The sequence below is a fragment of the Manis javanica genome, chromosome 17 (assembly GCF_040802235.1).
Source record: "Manis javanica isolate MJ-LG chromosome 17, MJ_LKY, whole genome shotgun sequence".
Classification (NCBI taxonomy): domain Eukaryota; kingdom Metazoa; phylum Chordata; class Mammalia; order Pholidota; family Manidae; genus Manis; species Manis javanica.
The window spans coordinates 47,071,243-47,094,718 of NC_133172.1; the positions used below are offsets into that span (position 1 = coordinate 47,071,243).

General features: G+C 35.8%; 1 protein-coding gene across 7 annotated transcripts in view; it reads right to left on the bottom strand.

Annotated features, from left to right (window-relative positions):
* TERB1 (telomere repeat binding bouquet formation protein 1) overlaps positions 1–23,476 on the bottom strand; it is a 91,589-nt gene that overhangs the window by 17,695 nt on the left and 50,418 nt on the right. For all 7 annotated transcript variants that reach the window (XM_073226871.1, XM_073226869.1, XM_073226873.1 and 4 more), the window contains 7 exons: positions 14,761–14,913; positions 13,294–13,425; positions 12,164–12,289; positions 10,836–10,993; positions 2,767–3,113; positions 1,392–1,456; positions 795–890 (listed from right to left, as the gene is read on the bottom strand). In XM_073226871.1, the coding sequence (XP_073082972.1) occupies positions 795–890; positions 1,392–1,456; positions 2,767–3,113; positions 10,836–10,993; positions 12,164–12,289; positions 13,294–13,425; positions 14,761–14,913 (1,077 nt within the window). The remainder of the gene's footprint in view (positions 1–794; positions 891–1,391; positions 1,457–2,766; positions 3,114–10,835; positions 10,994–12,163; positions 12,290–13,293; positions 13,426–14,760; positions 14,914–23,476) is intronic.

Here is a 23,476-nt window from a genome sequence, read left to right on the forward strand (position 1 = left end):
TTGAAGGGATAGCAAATCACACAAAGTATTTGCATTTTTTTAAAGATGAAATTAACATAATTAAAGGTGGGACAGAAGGAGTTAATAGCTAGAAAGGGACTGAAGAGAAAGATTTCACAAGTATTAAAATGGGGAGAATAAACAGATGGGACTCAGATTATAGCTAGGTATCAGTTTTAGCGTAAAAGAGATAAACTACATCCAAGACTGAAGAACGGTGGTATTTTTAGCCTAATGTGGAATAGCTTCAATTTTCTACATAAAGCAGAGTGCAATAATAAGAGTAAACAAAGAGCCCTGGGGTACAAAGAAGAAGGGATGGAATAAGCACTATGGAACATTTACAAGCGCCCTGCAGAAAAAATAAAAAATGGGGCATGGAACACTAGAAATACATATTTACTATAAACATAAAAATAGATATTGATATTTAATGCCTGTAATATTTAGAGCATAATCCAGAACACATACCTATTTATTGGCTCTCTGAAAATATAAAAACTATTTACCATACTCCAGTGAAGTTACACTTATAAATCGCATTAACAGTGACAGAGAATAATAGAGTAATAAAAAAAAAGTTTTAGCTGTGCTGATTCATACAAACAAATATTGGGAGCACTGGCTAATGCAGATAGAAGGTGTTAATTTGAGTATTTTATGATACTACAGATAGTTGTTTCTCCAAAGGAAATGAAGTTTAAGTCACATAGGTAGAACTATTACAAATTCCAGTTAACTAGTATCATGTAAAGCTTTAATTATGAAACAACTGCAATTAGAAAAATATTTACCTGAGCATCTATACTTCAACATTTTGGAACAATTTTTGGTTGCTAGAAAACTGATGACTTCTTTATTTATTATATCTGAACATAAAGTAAATGGATCTGAAAAAAAATGTAAAATACCAAATTTTTTAATTAATGGAAAGGACCTGGCATTTACAAGACTAATTCTCAAGACTTTCATAAACTTTAGCCCAGTATTACATATATAGACATTCTGGTGGAGAAACAGAAAGGTTCTGGATATCAATTAAGGTGACTAAGGCATTTATACCAGAAAGAGTCAAAGGTGTGGCTTATTTGTTAGAGGGCAAATATACCAATATATATTTTTAGCTATATTAGTCACCTAAATATCTGTTTTCTTTTTTTTATTGAAATATAGTTGAATACAATCTTATATTGGTTTCAAGTATACAATATAGTGGGTCAGCAGTTAACCATATTATTAAATCCTCACCCCTAGTAGTGCAGTTACTATCTGCCAACTTACGAAGATGTTAAAGAATCAAGATTCTCTATATTCTCCATGCTATACCACCATCCCTGTGACCAAAAGTATGTTTTCTTGAAAAATCAAGGAAGAAACATCTTTAATCATACCTGTTACTGGTAACGGTTGCTTTCTATTTTTGACAGCGGGAGTTGGATGTTTAAAAACATGGTCACTAAAAGAAAAAAGATACCAGATTACTAAATACACTGTCTGGTGTGTGAAAAATATTTCCGGGTGTTGGGCAAGCAGGAGCTGGGGCCAGGATCTACCAAAATCTACCAAATTCTGCCAAAGTAGAGTCTGCGATGGTTATAGCGTTGTTTCTAAATGTGGAGTTCAACAATATTTCTGATGGCAATAACATTGATGGAAACAGAAGCATGGAAAACAAGTTATAAAAGAAGGCAAAAAAAGGAGAGAAAAAACATCAGTGGGCCACATATAAATCAAGTATAAAAATCAAATGAATAATCATTTCTGACTTGATTGTTTATAGTTCATGACGTGTGATCAAAACCGAAAGTTTCTGTGATGACTGCCCTTGCACTGTTCATCATGTAAGAACTTGTTCGTTATGCTTCAGAAGATTGGAGACTGTTGAGAATTAGGCTTGGGGTTGATTAATGATTGTGCATTCAGTCCTCTATACAGAATTTTATTGTTAACAACCATTTGATCAATAAATATGAGAGATGCCCTCTCAAAAAAAAAAATCAGTGGGCCAGAAGGCAAGAAGGCTGGCCCACAAGCATATCTGCTTCCCAATTCTACATCCCTGAGAAATCAAGTTAAAATTAACAACAGTGATGGTTTTAAAAGGAAAAAAGGGGTGGTGATAATGTAATCCATCTTCCTAATACTTAGTGTACCTTGCAAACTTGACACAGTGGCATCCTCTTCAGTTTCCTACCTAGCACAGTAACCATCGGAAGAGCGGAACTAAGAGAGGGTTTAAGAAGAAAAGCTGGTTCCAGGTCCAGCCCCACAGGCTACATGTGAAGGAGAAAAATTATGTTCTGCAGTACATATAAAGGAGGGGATGTACAAGGAATAAAAAGGTAAGCCTACACCAGATTTTCATCACACCTTACTCTTTTATCAAATTAAATTTAAAAACTGGCTTTTGTTACACTGCTAATGGTTGTCAATGCATGCATTGTTACTTCAGGTATAGGGTTTCAGTTTAAGTTTTCTGAGTATCCTTTCTAAAATTCAAATATGATGTCACCCAATTTAAAATCATCAATCACTCCCTATACCCTGAGTTAAAACTGAAAATCTTGAGTATAATATGCAAGGCCCTAGATGAACTGGTCCATTATACCCCATCCAAACTTCTTTCCCAACATTGCCTCTTCTAGGCCCCTCCCAAGACTATATTTTATCATTTCTGTATCCCAGTGCTTAACAGTGTGGCACATAATACTGCCCAAAAATTATCTGCTGAATAAAAAAATATTAGAAACAATTACTAAACTATACCTTGACTGAGAAACAAGATTCTTTTTTTCAAAAGCTGTTTTTTTCTGTAAGTTTTGATTACAGCTTGAATTGGCTTTACATAAAGTTGTTTTCTGCTCACTCCCCTTATAACAAGCACTGACTGGATTTGCACTCTTTAACAGGGTCTCCATTTGGTTATCATTTGTACATGCTTTAGATATGGCTCCATGGGACTTGTAACTCTGAAGCTTTCCAGACTGGCTTTTATCCTTATCCTCTGCTTTGAAACCTCCACCAATAATATCTGTAGGCAGGTGTTTCAATGTATTTTGAGTATTTATGTTCACAGATGAAATATCCTTATATTTGTCTCTCTGTATTTCATCCTAGAATATAAAAATCATAAGTAAAAAATTTCAAGATAATCCATTTGCTTTTTAACCTAATTTATACTCCCTTTAAATAATGTAGGACAGTTTATGGCTGTCAATACAATATATATGATAATATATATGATAAAAGGGACAGTTTACATTAGAAAGAAAAGGGGATTTATTCAATAAATGATTTGGGGACAACTGGTTAGTCATCTGGGGAAAAAATTAGACCCATATCTCACCATTTACACAAAAATAAAGTCAAAATGACATAAATATTGAAATATAAAAAATGAAATTATGTATGTTCCAAAAAGAAAACACATTTTAATATTCTCAAGAGGAAGACGACCTTCCTCAGTATTACATAAATCAATAAATCCTAAAGGAAAAAAATATGCTTTACCATATATAAAGTTTTTTCAAAGTTCTGTTACAGACCAAAAATAGCATGGGGATAGGGGAATTCAGATGAAAAATGGCCAGAAGCAAAACCAAATGATAATCAAAACACTTAAGAATATGTGTAAGTCATATCTTGGGCTACAGTATAATTTTTCTAATAATGTCTATAAGAAGCTACTACAATTAAATATGAAAAAGATCAAAAATAGTGTAGAAAAATAGGCAAAGGTTAACAGTTCACAGGAAATGAAATATAAAAAGCTCTTGCATATGAAAAAAGTCCCATCCCACGTATATCAAGAGAAAGAACATTAAAATGATACTGAGACATGAACTAAGCCAGGCAGAGAAAGACAAGTGCCAAGTGATTTCCCTCATTTGTGGAGTATAACAACGAAGCAAAACTGAAGGAACAAAATAGCCGCAGATTCAGAGACTCCAAGAAGGGACTAGCGGTTAGCAAAGGGAAGGGGTGTGGGAGAGTGGGTGGGGAGGGAGGGAGAAGGGGATTGAGAGGTATTATGTTTATACACATGGTGTGGGGGATCATGGGGAAAACAGTGTAGCACAGAGAAGGAAAATAGTGAATCTGTGGCATCTTACTACACTGATGGACAGTGACTGCATTGGGGTATAGGTGGGGACTTCATAATATGGGCAAATATAGTAACCATATTGCTTTTTCATGTGAGACCTTCATAAGAGTGTATATCAATAATACTTTAATAAAAAAAATTTTTTAATAATATTGAGACCTCTGTCTTCATCTATAACATTGGCAAAGATGTTTCCCTATGATACACTGGGAATGTAAATTGGCACAAATTCTATGGAGAAACAATTTGATAGTAACCTTCATAATAAAAACCAAACATATCTGTAAAAAAATCCTATAGATGTACATTTCCATGAGCAAAATGTTAATGTTATTAACTGAGGCATTGTTTGTAATAGCTAAAAGTTGGAAAAACCTGTATGTTCATCAGAAAGGGAGCTAGTATATCCATCAATGGAGTAAAAAAAAAAAAAAAGAATAAAGAGGGCTTCCAGATAAAGATAATGAATTGGACACCCATATTTATATTTGGTCTTTCCAAAAAACCAATTAGAAATAACAAGTTTAAAAAAAGCATAAAACATGGGGAAAAAATATGGCAGTGTAGAAAGGCAAGGCAAAAACCTCCTCCCCAAATCACACAGAACACGAAAATCCAGTAAATACACTTAGGCCTGAAATCAACCTAAGGACTGCAGAACTGACAGCCTACTTCTGGGGAAGAAGAGAAGACCCTAGAGAAAAGGGTAAAGTGACAAAGCCACAATCCAATAGGACTCAAGCCGTCCCCTGACACAAGCCCACAGGTGGGAGGAAAAGGAAGGGAGCTGGGATGGAATGGAAGACCAGGCCCCTGAACACCTGGCCCTGGAGATCTGCTCTGGGAACACAACTCCACATTGCATGGTATCCTGGTGATTGGTGGGGCTGGACAACAGAGAAAGGTGGAACATGGGGAGGCTGAGATCCCAGCTGCCTGTGGAGAGTAGGGATGCTCTACCAGCCCTCCTGAGAAATACAGCATAGCAGGCAGCTTGAAAGACATCCCAGCAGTGACAGGGGCAAGGATTGCACAGTGCTCTCTGCTTAGGAGAAAGGTCAGGTGGACAACCTCTCCAGCCCACCCTCAGCCCAACAGGTTGGAAGGCCTCAGGAGCTTCAGATGCTCCATCCCCCTCACTGGCAACACAGCTCGAGACTCCTTGCAGTGGCACGGGACCTGCCAGCCAGGAGTGAAATCTAACTTTACTCCCAAGTATGTAGGGGGAGAACCCCCAGCCTGCTCAGCCTTATTTTGGGTCAGCTGGGGAGCTGTGTACAAGAGCCAGCCCCAGGAGCTCTTTCCTCCTGGAAGGTGCCAGTTCTGTTTGTCAGCGGCCTCCACCATCACGGAAAGCAAGTGGGAGGGTGGGTCCTCCCATGACAGCTTCAGCCTTGTAGCCCAGCATGTGCACAAGTCCCAGCCAGGAGCTCTTTCCTCCCAGCAGGCACCAGCCTCAATTGTCTGTGGCACCCACCAATGCAGCAGCCTGGAGGGACGGCGCTACGCCCATGGCAGGTCCAGAGAGAATTCTCCCCACTCCTGTGATCAGATGACAGCCTACACAGTCCACCTGAAATCAGATCACCAGAGAAGGGCAGAAAGGTGCATGTCCAGAGCTGGGGCTCCTGCTCAGGAAATTGACTTTCTAGGCACTAAAAGGGCACTCTTACACAAATCTATTATCCAATAAGAAACACTAAAAATAAAGAAGAGACAGAGGAATTTGGTCCAAACAAAACTTCAAGAAAAAAACACCAGAAAGAGGGCTTAGTAAAAATGAAATCACCAATTTTCCTGATAAAGATTTCAAAAGAAAAGTCATGAACATGGTCACGGATTTACAAAAAAGTATTAAGATCTCAGGGAGGACTTCAACAAAGAGATAGAAATCCTAAAAAAATGCCACTCAGAGCTGAAGAATAAAGTATCTGAAATGAAATGTACAATGGATGGATTTAAAAGCAGATTAGATGAGGTAGATGAGATGGCTAATGAAATAGAAATTAGAGAACAGAAAAACAAAGTAGCTGAGGAACGGAGAGAAAAAAAGGATTTTTAGGAATGAAAGAATAATAAGAGCTGGGCAACCAATCCAAATGGAACATTTGCATTATAGGGGTACCAGAAGAAGAAGAGAGAGACAAAGGGACAGAAAGCCTCTTTGAGGAAATAAATGTTGAAAACTTTGTGAATCTGGGGAAAGAAACAAACACTCAGGTCATGGAAGCACAAAGATAACCCAACAAAAGGAACTTTAGGAAGACAACACCAAGACATATAATAATTAAAATGGCAAAGATCAAGGACAAGGAGAGAGTATTGAAAGCAGCAAGAGAAAAAAGATCACTTATAAAGGAAACTCAATCAGGCTATCAGTAGACTTCTCAGCAGAAACCTTACAGGCCAGAAGGGAGTGGCACAATATATTTAATGTAATGAAACAGAAGGGCCTCCAATGAAGAAAACTCTACCCGGAAAGATTACCATTTAAATTGAAAGCAGGGATTAAACAATTTCTGGATAAGCAAAAGCAAACCACTTCTACACAATCAAAGGGACTGCTCTAGATGGAAATCCTCCTAAGGCTAAATAGCTGTCACCAGAGAAAATGAACTCACAGTAATGGTAGTAGAGCCATTAATTACTAAGCAAATACAAAATTAAACCAACTACTCACAAAGTTAGTCAAGGGATACACAAAGAGTACAGAATATGACACCTAATATATGAAGAGTGGAGGTGGACAAAGAAGAAGAGGGGAGGAAAAAAAAAGAACCTTTAGACTGTGTTTGAAATAAAATAACAAGAAATTTAAGATACACTCTTAGGAAGTCAGGAAGCTATCCTTGAACATTTCATAACCACAAATCTAAAGCCTGCAATGGCAATAAGTATGTATCTATTGATAATCACACTAAATGCAAATGGTCTGAATACACCAATCAAAAGACACAGTGACTGAATGGATAAAAAAAAAAACAAGATCCATCTATATGCTGCCTACAAAAGATCCATTTTAAACCCAAAGACATACACAGACTAAAAGTGAAGGGATGGAAAAAGATATTTCATGCAACTAACAGGGGAAAAAAAAAAGCAGGAGTAGCAGTACTTGTATCAGGGAAAATAGATTCAAAACAAAGAAAGTAAAAAGAGACAAAGTAGGACATTACATAATGATAAAGGGGTCAGTACAACAAGAGGATATAACCATTATAAATATCTATACACCAATATAGGAGCACCAAAATATGTGAAACAAATACTAACAGAATTAAAAGGGGAAATAGAATACAACACATTCATTTTAGGAGACTTCAACACACCACTCACTTCAAAGGACAGATCTACCAGACAGAAAATAAGAAAGGCAACAGAGGCATTGAACAGTGCTTTAGAACACATGGACCTAACAAACTTCTACAGAACACTCCACCCAAAAGCAGAATACACATTCTTATACAGTATGCATGGAATGTTTTCCAGAACAGATCACATACTAGGCCATAAAAAGAGCTTCACTAAATTAAAAAAGAATGAAATTGTGCCAACCAGCTTCTCAGACCACAAAGGTATGAAACTAGAACTAAATTATGCAAAGAAAACAAAAAACACACAAACACACAGAGGCTTAACAACATGCTCCTAAATAATCAATGGATTAATGACCAAATTAAAATAGAGATCAAGCAATATATGGAGGCAAATTAAAACAACAAATCAAAAGACCAAAACCTGTGAGATGCAGTGAAGAGAGTTCTAAGAGCAAAGTACATAGCAATACAGGCTTACCTCAAGAAAGAACAATCCCAAATGAATACTCTAAACTCATAATTGATGAAACTAGAAAAAGAAGAACAAATGAGTCCCAAAGTCAGTGAAAGGAGGGACATAATAAAGATTTGAGCAGAAATAAATAAAATAAAGAAGAATAAAACAAAAGAAAAAATCAATGAAACCAGGAGCTGGTTCTTTGAAAAAATAAACAAAATAGATAAACCCCTCACCAGACTTATCAAGAAAGAAAGAGAGTGTACACACATAAACAGAATCAGAAATGAAAAAGGAAAAATCACAACAGACATGATAGAAACACAAAATATTAGAGAATACTATGAAAAATTATATGCCAAGAAATTGGACAACCTAAAAGAAATGAACAACTTTCTAGAAAAATAGAATCTTCCAAGACTGACACAGGAAGAAACAGAAAATCTGAGCAGACCACTTACCAGCAATGAAATCAAACTAGTAATCAAAAAACTAAAGGAACAAAATTCCTGCTCCAGATGGCTTCAAAGCTGAATTTTATTAAACATTTAGAGAAGAGCTAATACCCAACCTCCTTAAAGTATTCCAAAAAGTAGAAGAGGAGGGAATACTTCCAAACTCATTCTATGAGGCTATCAACACTCTAATACCAAACCAGAGAAAGACATCAGAAAAAATAAAATTATAGACCAATATTCCTGATGAACATAGATGCAAAAATACTGAACAAAATATTAGCAAACTGAATTCAAAAATACATCAAAAAGATCATGATCAAGTGGGATTTATTCAAGGGATGCAAGAGTGGTACAATATTAAAAAATGAATCAACATGATACACCACATTAACAAACAGAAGGCCAAAAATCGCATGATCATCTCAATAGATGCTGAAAAACTATTTGACAAAATTCAACATTCATTCATGATAAAAATTTAACAAAAGGGTATAGAGCACAAGTACCTCAAAATAGCAAAGGCCATATATGACAAACGTACAGCCAACATCATACCTATCAGTGAAAAGCTGAAAGCTTTTCCTTTAAGATTGTGAACAAGACAAGGATACCCACTCTCCCCACTTCTATTCAACATACTACTGGAAGTCCTAGCCACGGCAATCAGACAACACAAAAAAATAAAAGGCATCCACATTGGTAAGGAAGAAGTTAAACTGTCACTGTATGCAAATGAGATATTATTTAATATAAGATAAAGGAGTCATGGATTTTCAATGGGGGAAATGACTGTCTCTTCAACAACTGGTATTGACAAAACTGGACAGCTACATGCAAGAGAATGAAACTGTATTATAGTCTAACCCCATACACAAAAGTAAACTCAAAATGGATCAAAGACCTGAATGTTAGTCATGAAATCATAAAACTCTTAGAAGAAAACAGGCAAAAATATCTTGAATATAAACATGAGCAACTTTTTCCTGACTGCATCTCCTCAGGCAAGGGAAACAAAATAAAAAACGAACAAATGGGACTACATCAAGCTAAAAAACTTCTGTCCAGCAGAGGACACCATCAGCAGAATAAAAGGGCATCCTACAGTATGGGAGAATATATTTGTAAATGACATATCTGACAAGGGGTTAACATTCAAAATCTAAAGAACTCCCACGCCTCAACACCCAAAAAGCAAATAACCCTATTAAAAAATGGGCTGATGATATGAACAGACAATTCTCCAAATAAGAAATTCAGATGGCCAACAGGCACATGAAAAGATGCTCCACATCGCTAATTATCAGGGAAATGCAATTTAAAACCACAATGAGATATCACCTAACACCAGTTAGGATGGCCAACATAGAAAAGACAAGGAACAACAAATGCTGGCAAGGATGCGGAGAAAGGAGAACCCTCCTACACTGCTGGTGAGAATGTAAACTAGTTCAACCATTGTGGAAAGCAATATAGAGGTTCCTAAAAAACCTAAAAATAGAAATACCATTTGACCCATGAATTCCACCCCTAGGAATTTACCCAAAGAAAACAACTTCTCAGATTCAAGAAGACATATGCACCCCTATGTTTATCGCAACACTATTTACAATAGCCAAGATATGGAAGCAACCTAAGTGTTCATCAGTAGATGAATGGATAAAGAAGATGTGGTACATAGACATAATGGAATACTATCCAGCCATAAGAAAGAAACAAATCCTACCATTTGCAACAACATGGATGGAGCTAGAGGGTATTATACTTAGTGAAATAAGTCAGACAGAAAAAGACAAATACCAAATGATTTCCCTCATTTGTGGAGTATAATAATAAAGCAAAACTGAAGGAACAAAATAGCAGCCAACTCACAGACTCCAAGAAGGCACTAGAGGTTACCAAAGGGGATAGGTGGGGCAGGGAGGGAGAAGGGGATTGTGGGGTATCATGATTGGTGCACATGGTGTGTGTGGGTTCATGGGGAAGACAGTGTAGCTCAGAGAAGACAAGTAAGGACTATGTGGCATCTTACTAAGCTGATGGGCAGTGACTGCAATGGGGTGAATATAATAACCACATTGTTTTTCTTGTGAAACCTTCATTAGAGTGTATATTAATGACATATTAAAAAAATACACCAAAAAAATGTATGCACAAACGAAGATAGAGAAAAAATATGTAAATGTGTGTGTGTGTGTGTGTGTGTGTGTGTGTGTGTGTGTGTAAACAGAAAGAGAGATTATTTCTCCATCCTTTTCTTTCTTGAACACTTTTGCAAATGTTAGGTTTCTTAGCTCTATCCTCCATGTCTCTTATTTTTTCAGTCATTATATGCACTTTAAAAAATTCTTTTTCTTTATTCAAAGATGATTCCTCAAGTATTACTATGAATTTTAAATTTTAAAAAAGTCTTTAACTTGGCAAGAAAAATTTTTTACCCTTTAACCTCCACTGTTAAAAAATATTTGAAAAAATTCTATATTCTTTGAAACAAAGCCAACCTCATTTCCTTCTCTTTCAAGCCGTTCTATCCTGTGTAGAATTTCCTTCGCATTCTTCCAGTATTCAAGATTCTTCTCTTTCATATTTATGTCCTGTAATTGTTTTGCTTCATTTTCATCAAAAGAATATTCTCCTATGCTTAGAAATAATTTCTCGGCTATGTAATATGGAAAAAAATAGTGAGTTTATCCATTACTAAAAACGTTAATTTAACACTTTAAATAAGGACCCTCATACCCCACACTTCCTTCTCTAAATCTTGCCCATCCAGACTATCTTAACTGCCTAAGGGGCACTGAAAATGAGTGGAAAGCAAGTGCTTGCCAGAGGCCTAGGACCCAGTCATAAATTAGACTTTACTCCTCAGAGTTACAGGAAAAAATAGGGTGAAAATATGCTATGCCAGGCACATGAACACCCTCAGGTATATGGATAGTGATTTTAAAGTAGATTTCTTTTTAAACAGTTTTCATAAAGTGGTTCCTTCCTATCTTTAAAATATTATTTTCAGATATTTTGGCAGCAATTTTTCTTCCACGAAAACCAAAATCCTTTTCATGGCTACTGCTCTCTATGCTCCCGCTAGCCACACTGGCCATCAATTCCTTCAGTGCACCAGGTTCCTCTTATCACAGGACCTTTGTGCCTCACTGTGGCTTATGCCTGAGACACTAGCCCACAGTAAATTTCCTTCTTTTTCACCTAACTGACTTTATACATTCAGATCTCAGCTCAAGAATCACTTTCTCCCAAAGCCTTTTCTGCTCTAAGTTTAGGTCATAGTCTTTTGTTACAGGCTAAGATCTGTGCTTCATCAATTCTTAATGCTTATGTAGCTTTTAACAATACATTCATTTTTGAGATTATTCAAATACTATCTATTTCTCCAGTGATAAGCAATATGAACACACAGAATGTTGTTTCTTATTGCTATATCCCTAATGCCTAGCACAGTACCTGGCAAATTACAGACTTTCAAACATTTTTAAAATAAATGAATGTACTTTGTATTAAAATTTAATTATAAAGTCACATGTAGCCTAAGTTCTACACTTAAATTTGTCCATATTGAATAAAATGAGTGAATTATCTATACTGTTGATTTCTTTCAGGAAGGCTTTTTCTTTTGGATTGTCTTTATTTGTTGTCAAGTATCATACTGGTTTTTTATAAGCTGAAACACTCTAGCTGTCATGTCCAAATGATATAGTCTGCTTTCCAAATGTAAGCAGACACTGGAGCTTAAGGGGTTTGGTTGATAGAAGTAGATATATATTCCCCTTCATAAACCTTGGTTGGTATTTTTTTTAAATAACAGTAAACTTACTAATCTTTTTGCAGTTGTGAAGCACAAAAGTGACAGCTTTGTTTAGTTCTTCATTCTGCGAGTCAGTTAAGGCTTGTATCATGAGTGGAAGCCCATTGTTTTTAAAAAGGTCATACTGATTTTCCTCTGGAAAACATAAAAAATGAAAGCAGAAGACAGTTATTCGATTATAAACTATCTTCTTTGTGATAATCACAAATACAGCTCAAATTTAAAAATAGGGAAAAAATAGCTTCAAAAATATGTATTTTCCAATTAGGGAGCAAGCCACTTACCTAAAATACCTAAATCTCATAAGTGATGATATCTGAAATACAGCCACAGAATAGTGTCATAACTCATAAGTGTAAACAGTCTGCCCTCACTTGGCTTAAAAAAAAGTATGGTTGTCAATTAAACCTCAATAAAAAAATAAAGACATTTTAAAACTATAGTAAATCCTAAATTATACAGAGGCTAAGAGAAACAATAGAGAAATAAACTAGTGGAGGGAATGAAAAATGAGGGAAGGGAGAGAAAGCAGAAGAAGCAAGAGAGAGCAAAGACAAGAAAGTAGCAAAGTGGGACTGGGAGAGAGAAAGGAGAGAGATTTCCGAGAAAAGGAGAAAGGAAAGCGAAGAGGATGGAAAGGAGAAGGAGAGTGGACAGAGGGAGAGCGAGAGCTAGAGGGGAGTAGAGAGAGGCAGGAAAATGGAAGGGGAGGAGAAAAAAGAGAGAAGAGAATGACAGGTAAAGAGTTTTTGAAGGTTTACAGCAAGGGAATAGGATCAGGTCTGTGCAGCAGGGTGAAGGATGGGTTGAAAAATGGAGAGAGAAGGAGGGGAACACAGGGAGGAATCTATTGCAATAATATTGATGAAAGATGCTGAGGGAATAGGGTCTAAATTGGGAGGCTATCACTGGAATTGGGCAGAAAGGGATAGGAGGGGTAAACAGAAGTAGAACCACAGGTCTTAGTGAATGAATGTGATGGATGAAGGAGGATACAGAGCAAAATGACTGGTTTGGGGCCTGAATGACTAGAATAAAGACAATACTTTTAAGCCTTTCATATGACTTGGGGAAAAAAAACAAAAGTATATTTCTACTCCACTGGTTTAATAAGCACACCAAATAAATTCAGTATTTACCACAATCCTCTGTGCAATGACCAAGAGTAAGTATGATGCTACATTTTTCTCCTGAATCCAGACTTTCATGAAGCAGTAATGCCAGAAGTTTTGAAACAATGTGGTACTTAGATAGTATTATGCCAAAAGTAGCTATTAGTATAAAATAGAGAAAAATTAAAAAGAGAGTTAAGTACAAACTTAACACTTATAACTATACATATACTATTTTTCAGATCTTAACCTGGGAGAGTGATATTACATGTCTATATGATATTAATATTATTTCATAAAACATCTAATATGTACATGTATATATATGTGTGAATATTAATATATGTATTGTAATAAGATAGTGACTTATATATCCCTCATTAATCCCTCTTCCTATACTAAAAACATTTTATTAAATCAAATTTTTTGAAGAATGGTTTCTTCTTACCTTCCCTGCATAATGGTGTGAATATGAAGTAATACTACTCCCTTCCCAAAAGCTGAATATGCTTACTCTCACCTTACACACCTCTCCTTATCTAGACTGAACAGTAAGGAGTTTTTTGTAACCAATTTCTACTGTTATAATAATAATAGTAATTATTGAAACACATTATTAGCTGGCCATGGTTCTACTGATATTAACATACAGTGAAGCATTCCTGAAGCTATGCTGAGATGTAACAAAATTCAAGAAATCTGCCATTTTAAGCTGTACTTCTCATGGGTGTTTTTTTTTGGTATCATTAATCTACAATTACATGAGGAATGTTATATTTACTAGGCTTCTTATGGGGTTTTTAACAGAGTTTGCCCAGAGTCTAACAATATTGGTATCAACAATAAGGTAATGAATTTCTCAAGAAGCTATGTCTCAATCATTTTTCTATCTCTAGAGCTCACACAGAGCCCAGTACTAGCAGGCTCTCAATAACTGATTTTTAAATAGTCATCTATTTATTGTCAATTATTTGTGAATGTCAAGAATTGCTTATTACAAAGATTTACAGACTATCATTCCTCAGTATTTCTACATGTGAAAGCATCCATGGGTTCAAGTCTGGTTCTGCCACTCACTAGTTATGGTTGGTTAAGTCAGACCTCATACTTATCAGAAAGAAGCATACCTTAACTCTTTATGTACATAATTTTAAAAATCTATAAATTAGGTTTTCCATTCTTCATGTCTCCAAAATGCTCCTTATTTTCTTAAATTTAAAGCTGCTTTTTAAGTGAAACAAAGGTTTAGAAATGATAGGATCCTATCTTGATTCCATCATTGCACTTGACAGAAAACCTCAATTTGAACCCCTAGGGAAGTCTTAACTTCCATGGGAAAATGAGGAATTGAACTAGATAATTCCTAAGATTCCTTCCCACTCATGAGGAACTGGAAGTCCAACCCATGTTAGTATTCAAGCTACCATTTCAATTCACCAAGGTGAATTCAAACAGAATGCAACTTTAGAAAAATTACTATGCATTTTCACTCACGATTATCGGCAATACATGCATTCACTGTCTTTGTCACCACCACTGCAAGCTTAGCACTGGAAGGAGTCTTGTGTGAATCAGATTCCAGTTGCACAAGAACTTGAGATAATACATCCAGTCCACCCACAGATATAAAGTATTTCTGGACATACGCTTAAGGAATAAAGAAGAACTATTAATACCTCTAAATAGACAAGTGTACACTTTCATTTAATTAATTTTCACTAAATACAACAACTTGACTTTTTCATATGCTTACTAAAAAATCCCAAAATTAAAGAATGAAAAATCTAATCCTTACCTGTGTGTGTAAATATATATAATCAAAACTTACTTATGTAAGAAACTCATCTTGACATAGTGCAACTACATGTACAGAACGGTATTTTTCTTGTGTGCTAGATAATCTCTTTTGTTTCATTTAGAAAGAACTGGGATATTTCACAAGAATGACATTATTTAACTCAAATCCTTCAACAGAGCTAGAAAGAGTAGATTCATTCATTCAGCTTGGTATTGCAATTAGCAAGCTGCCTATTTTCTAAACTCCAACGTAACTGATTCCTCGGATTGCTTGACTCTACAAAAGGCAAAGTAATTTAACAGTTTCAAAATAACATGTATTTCATCTATCTTATTTAAGTAATTCCGCTACTTCTTGGAACATAAAATTATAACATATTGTTGAGAGTCCTAACTACTATTCCAAGCAAGATTCAATGACAGATACATTTTTTTTTTAAGTCTGAAGACTTTTGTTTCCCTGTTGAAAATGATTTGGATGGGAAAGTATCCCAGGAGTCTGTGCATTCAGTACTCTTTACAGCCCCTACTCCAGCAACGGGTTTATAACAAATGGATATAATGATAGTGATTATAATTTTGCCACAAATCTTCTTCCCAGTCTACCTACTACCACAAACTGAGCCAAGATGATTTAAACACAAAAAGTACTTCAATAAAACACAAAGATGTTAACCTAAAAAAAAAAATGACCATGTTCAGAATTTCCTACATCTGGGAAAGAAACTATCCAGAAATGTAATTTAGGATAAGCAAACATTTTCAGTAGTATGGAGACTTCAAAACAGGCTTCCTTACTACAAATTATTTTCATTAAAAAATAAATCTTGGAAAAAGGAAGTATGTTTAAATGCTTAGATGAAAATGGCAATCTATAAGATTTTAGTTATAGCCTGTAATCAATATTTAGGCTTATAAGCTGAAGAACATGCTAATCTACACTTGTACACTAAATACTTCAAATTTTCTCTAATTTTTCATATCAGTGTGCCAAGACTAACGGGGTCTTATTACTATTAGTTATCCAAATCAGCCTTTAGAGAAAGAGGAAATATCAAAGCATCATGGAAATAAATTCCAATTTTTGACAATATAGAGATATATTCCTTTGCATTTGAAACAGGACTTTTTGCTTTAAGCATCTGAACATAGACATATACCAAAAAAGTGTGAGAAAATTCTAGTTGTTCCACATTCTCATCCATATTTAGTATTGCCAGACTTTTTGCTTTTAGCCCATGCTAGTGGGTGTGATACCTCCTTGAGGTTTTAGTTTGGATTTCTCTGCAGATTAGTGATTTTGAGCATCTTTTCAAGTGCTTATTTAATATTCATATTTTCTTTGGTGAAGTATCTATCCAAATATTGCCTATCTTTAAGTCATTAGGTTGTTTTTTGTCTTACTGATTTGTAGAGTTCTTTTAGGTATCCTGGGTACAAGTTCTTTATCAGATGCACACTTCACAAATATTTTCTCCCAATCTATGGCTTGTCTTTCCATCTTAACAGGATCTTTTGAAGAGCAAAAGATTTTAATTTCAGTAAAGTCCAGTGTTTATCATTTCTTCTAGTGGCTCTTGGCCCCTAAGAATTCTGTCTACTCCCTCATTATAGAGATTTGCTCATATGTTTTTGTCTACAAATTTCTTAGTTTTACTTCTTAAAGTAAGGTCTATGGAGGTTTTTTTTTTTTTGGTATACTGTGTAAGGGTTGAAATTCATATATATATATATATATATATAATCTCCACTTTTCCAGTACCAGCTGATGAAAAGACTATCTTTCCCACATGGAATTACGGTACTTTTGTAGAAAGTCAATCTTTATATATATATATGGGCTCTCTATTTTATTTCATTGATCTACTATGTCTATACTTAAATCAATCCCACACTTTATTACTGTGTAAGTACTGAAATCAGGTCATATAAATCATACAATTTTGTCCTTTTTCAAAAACAGTTTTGACTAGACTAGTCCCTTTGTATTTCCATGTAAATTTTAGAATCAGCCTGTCAATTTTTATAGAAAAGCCTGCTGGAATTTTGATGGGAACGCCATGAATCTAAAGATGAATTTGAAAAATGACATTCTAACAATATTGTATCTTACAGTCCAAGAATATATCTCTCATTATAATTTAGGTTTTATCTTAGCAATGTTTTAATTTGTAGCATACAGAATATATTTCATTAAATTTATCCCTATTTTTTATTTTATTGTAAATGATAGTTTAAGTTCTCAATTGTTTGTTGCTAGTATATAGAAATACAATTGATTTCAGAATATGACCATATATCCTGCAATCTTGCTAAAATCACTTTAGTTCTAGAAGCTGTTTGTGTAGTTTCTTCAGACAATAATATCACCTATGAATAAATACTGTATATTCATCTTTCTTTCTGATCTCTATGGCTTTTATTTCATTTTCTTGCCTTATTGCACTGACTTGGACATCCAGTAAAATGTTAAAGTGGTAAAAGTGGCCATCTTCTTTTCCAGTCTTGGGGAAGAGCATGAAGTCTTTCACCATTCAGTATGTTAGCTACAGTATTTTGTAGAGGCCCTTTATCATATAAAGGAAGTTCCTTTCTATTCATAGTTTACCAAAAACTTTTGTCATGAACGTGTGCTGAATTATGTGAACAGCTTTTTTGGCATCTTTTGGGGTATCTGTATAGTTTTCCTTTCTGGTCTGTATATATGCTTAATTTTCCAATGTTAGACCAATCTTGCATTCCTACGATAAATGCCACTTAATTATAATATATTGTCCTTTCTATATATTGCTGGCTTTGAATTGTATTTTGTTAAGAATGTTTACATCTATGTACATAAAGGGTATTTTGACCTAGAGTTTTCTTGCAAAACCTTTTTTATAGGAATAATGCTGGCCTTATGTGTTTGGAAGTATTTCTTCCACTTTTATTGGAATAATGTATGTAGAATTTTTCACTTAAATGTTTGATATAATTCACCAAGAAGCCATCAGGGCCTGGAATTTCCTCTGTGAAGGTTTTATTTTGTTTTTTATTGAAGTACCCTTGATATACAATCTTATGTTGGTTTCAAATATACCACACAGTAGTTCAATGGTTACCCATATTATGAAATCTTCACCCCACTGTAGTGCAGTATTATCTATCAACATAGAAAGATGTTACAGAGGTAGAAAAACATGGTGGAGTAGGAAGGTGAGGCATAAACTTCCACCCAAAATACATAAAACACAAAAATACAGCAAATACAACTAAACCTGTAAATGACCTGAAGACTGCAGAATAGACTACCTACATCTGGGGAAGAAGAGAAGACCTCACAGAAAAGGTTAAAGTGGCAAAACCGAGATCCAGTGGGGGCCAGAGTCCCAAGCCCTCCCCCAACCCCACCCCACAGGCAGAAGAGGAACAGCGGGGAGGGGATAGGAGCCCAGGATCATTGAACACCTGGTCCTGGAGATCTGCTCCAGGAGCATGAGCCCACATTGCATGGTGTTCTGGTGATTAACAGGGCTGGACAAGAAAGACATGTGAAACTCTCAGAGAGGCTGAGATCCCAGCTGCTTGTGGAGAACAGGCATGTTCCACCAGTCCTCCTGAGACAAAAGCAAAGCAGTTGGAAAGACTTCCCGGCATCAGGAGGGGTACAAGAGGGGTCAGTATTGGATGGAGCTCTCTTCTCAGGAGAAAATGCAGGTGGAAAATACCTCCCCAAACCGCCCCCAGCCCAATAGGTTGGGAACTCTTGGGAGCCCCAGACACTCCATCTCTCGTTAGCAATGAAGCCTCAAGGTTAAGCACTGCACACATGGCCTGCAGACAACCCACTTGGCCTGGCAACAATGTCAGACTTTGCTGTCTGCTAGGCAGAGGGAGACTCTCCCAGCTTTACTGGCTCTGTTTCAGCTGAACTGGGGAGGTGCCTGCAGGAGCCACCCCAAGAGCTCCTTCCTCCCTGTGGGTACCCAAGCCAGGTGCCGTGCATTTGCCCTGGGCAGAGTTGCACATCATCCCACCTTCCCTATTAACCCTGCAGCCCTGCCACTGCTGCAGGCTAGGCAGAGGATGGCCCTGCCCACAGCTACTTCAGCAGAGGCTTCTGTGCTGACCAAAAAGGCATGGCCAAAGCAAACTGACCACCTACAAGAATCAGACCACTACAAGTCAAACAGAAAGGCAGCCCTGCCCATTGCACACCAACAGCTAGGGTTCATGCACCAGAAAGTAAGGAGTCTTCAGCGGCTGGGCCCTAGAGGGTGCTTATCTCTAGTGCTACACTCATAAATGTATTACTCCATAAGTGAAGAAGCAGCAGAGCCATCTAACATTAAGGAGGAAACACAGAAATCCTGACAAAATGAGGAGGAAGAGGAATATGTTCCTAACAAAACTATAAGACAAGACCAGAAAGAGAGCTAAATGAAGCAAAAATCAATCTTCTTGATAAAGATTTCAAAGTAAAAGTCATAAACATGCTCACAGATACACAGAAAAATATTCAAGATCTCAGAAGACCTGAAAAGGAGCCACTCAGAGTGTAAGAATATAGTATCTGAAGTGAAACATACAATGGAGGAATTTAAAAGCAGATTATCACAGTTTGAAGAAGCTATAAATAAAATGGAAATGAGGGAACAGGAAAAAGAAAAAAAGATCTCTAGGAAAGAAATAATAAGAGAGCTGTGTTACCAACCCAAATGGAGCAATATTTGAACAATAGGGGTACCAGAAGAAGAGGAAGACAAAGCGATGGAAAGTCTCTTTGAGGAAATAATTGTTTAAAACTTCCCCAATCTGGGGAAGGAAATAGACACTCAGGTCATGGAAATTCAGAGAGCCCCTAACAAAAGGAACCCCAGGAGGACAACACCAAGACATATAATTAAAATAGCAAAGATCAAGGATAAGGAGAGAATGTTGAAAGCAGGCAGAGAGAGAGAAAAAAAGATTATTTATAAAGGAAATCCCATTAGGCTATCAGCAGACTTCTCATCAGATAATTTACAGGCTAGAAGGGTGGCATGATATGTTTAATGTAATGAAACAGAAGGGCCTCCAACCAAGAATCCTCTAATCAGAAAGATTATCATTTAAATTTGAAGCAGGGATTAAACAATTTTCAGAGAAACAAAAGTTGAAGGAATTCACAACCACTAAACTAGTCTTACAGGATATGTTAAAGCACTGCTGTAGATGGAAATGTTACTAAGCTTTCACCAGTGAAAACAAACACACAGTAAAGGTAGTAAACCAATTAATTACCAAGCAGCTATTAAATTAAAACAAAGAGCAAAACCAACAACTCAGAAATTCAGTCAAGGGATACACAAAAAGTACAGATTATGACATCTAATACATAAAGTGTGGAGGATGAAGAATAAGAAGGAAAAAAAAGCACCTTTAGATTGTGTTTGAAATACAGTAATCAGCAATTTAAAATACATTGTCATAAAAGGAACAAAATAGCAGTACACTCATAGACACTGGTAAGGGACTAGTGGTTACCAAAAAGGAGGGTTTGGGGAGGGTTGAGGAAGAAGGGAATTAAGGGCACAATAATTTACAATAACAATATAGGTTGGTCACTGGGACAGTAGTACAGCATGAAGAATATAGTTAATGACTCTATAACATCTTACTACATTGATGGACAGTGACTACAATGGAGTGGGTAAGGACTCGATAATATGGGTGAATGTTGAACCACTGGGTTGTATATCTGAAACCATCATAAGAGTGTATAATGATAGTTTAATACAAAAAAAAGATAGACTTGTATAGTAAGGAAGTTATTCTTGAACATTTGGCAACCACAAAACTAAAGCCTACAATCTGGAAAAAAAAAAGAAAGTAAGAGAGAGAGAGAGAAAGAAAAATTAATCACAAAACTAAAGAAATTCATCAAGTAACAAGAAAAGAGTATAAGAGAGAAAAAAAGAAAAGAGAGGAGCTATAAAAACGAGAAATATGATTAGCACACATAATGTATGGGTGCACGGGGAAGGCAGTATAGCAGAGAAGACAAAGTAGTGACTCTATAGCATCTTACTACATTAATGGACAGTGACTGCAATCGGGGGGGATGTGATAATATGGCTGAATTTAGTAACCACAATGTTCATATGAAACCTTTATAAGATTGTGTATCAATTACACCTTCATAAAAAAAACCAAAATAATAAAATGGCAATAAGTACATATTAATATTCATCTTAAATGTAAATGGCTGAATGCACCAGTCAAAATACACAGTGGAAGAATGGATAAAAAAACATGACCCATCTATATGCTGCCTATAAGAGACTCATTTCAAACCCAAAGACATTCACAGACTAAAAGTGAAGGGATGGAAAAAGATATTTCATGCAACTAATAGAGAGAAAAAAGGAGTATCAGTACTTGTATTGGCAAAATAGATTTCAAAAAAAAAGAAAGTAACAAGGGACAAAGAAGGACATTACATAATGACAAAAGGGTCAGTCTAACAAGAGGATATAACTACTATAAATATCTATGCACCCAATATAGGAAGACCAAAATATGTGAAACAAATACTAACAGAATTAAAGGGGGAAATAGAATGCAACACATTCATTTTAGGAGACTTAAACACAACACTCACACCAAAAGACAGATCAACCAGACAGAAAATAAGCAAGGCAACAGAGGCACTGAACAATACTTTAGAAGAGTTGGACATAACAGACATTGACAGAACGTTCCACCCAAAAGCAGCAGGATACATATTCTTGTCAAATGCACATGGAACATTTTCCAGGACACTTCACATACTAGGCCACAAAAAGAGCCTCAGTGAATTAAAAAAGACTGAAATTGTATCAAGCAGCCTCTAAGACCACAATGTTATGAAACTAGAAATAAATTACACAAAGCAATAAAAAAAGCCTACAAACACATGGAGGCTAAACAACATGCTCCTAAATAATCAATAGTTCAATGAACAAGTTAAAATAGAAATCAAGCAATACATGAAGGCAAATGAAAATAAAAATTAAACATCCCCAAATCTGTGGGATGCAGCAAAGGCAGTTCTAAGAGTAAAGTACATAGCAATGTAGGCTTACCTCAAGAAACAAGAACAATCCCAAATAAACAGTCTAAATTCACAATTAAAGAAGCTAGACAAAGAAGAATGAATCCTCAAGATAGTGGGAGGAAAGACATAAAAAGATCAGAGCAGAAATAAATATAATAGAGAAGAATAAAACAATAGAAAAAATCAGTGAAAGCAGGAGCTGGTTCTTCAAGAAAATAAACAAAATAGATAAACCCCTAGCCAGACTTATCAAGGAAAAGAGTGTACACACATAAACAAAATCATAAATGAAGAAGAAATAAGCACAATGGACACCATAGAAATACAAAGAATTATTAGAGAATATTATGCAAATTTATGTAAATAAATTGGACAACCTAGAATGGACAACTTCCTAGAAAAATACAACCTTTCAAGATTAATGTAGGAGGAAAGAGAAAATTTGAACAGGCCAATTACCAGCAATGAAATCAAACTGGTAATCAAAAAACTACCTAAGAACAAAACACCTATACCAGTTGGCTTAACAGCCAAATTCTACCAAACATTTAAAGAAGACCTAATACCCATCCTTCTTAAAGTGTTCCAAAAAGTAGAAAAGGAGGGAATACTTCCAAACTCATTCTATGAGGCCAGCATCACTTTAATACCAAAACCAGGCAAAGACACCACACACAAAAACTGTAGACCAATATCCCTGATGAATAAAGACACAAAAATCCTCAACAAAATACTAGCAGACCTAACTAAAAATACATAAAAAAAGATCATCCATCATGACCAAGTGGGATTTACTCCAGGGATGCAAGGATGGTACAAAATTCATAAATCAATCAATATCACATTAACAAAAAGGCCAAAAACCACATGATCAACTCAATGGATGCTGAAAAAGCATTTGAAAAAATTCAACATCCATGATAAAAACTCAACAAAATGGGTTGAGAGCATACATACCTCAACATAATAAAGGCCATATATGACAAATCCAGTAACATCTTACTATGCTGATAGGTAGTAATGACACTAGAGGTGGTAAAGATTTAATAACATGGGTAATTGTTGAACCACTGTGTTGTACATTTGAATCCAACGTAAGATTTTTATCAATGATGCTTTAATTAAAAAAGTTAGAGAATCATTGACTCTACTTTCCATGCTGTACTTACCATCCCCATGACCAAATTATATTGTGAATACGAATTATTGTGCCCTTTTTTCCCCCTTCTCCTCCCCCCCTCAACCCACCCCAATCCCTCCCACTTAATAACCACTAGTCACTTCTCGGTGTCTACGAGTCTATGCTGCCTTCTTCCTTCTGTTTTGCTTGCTTTTATATTCCACAAATAAGAGAAA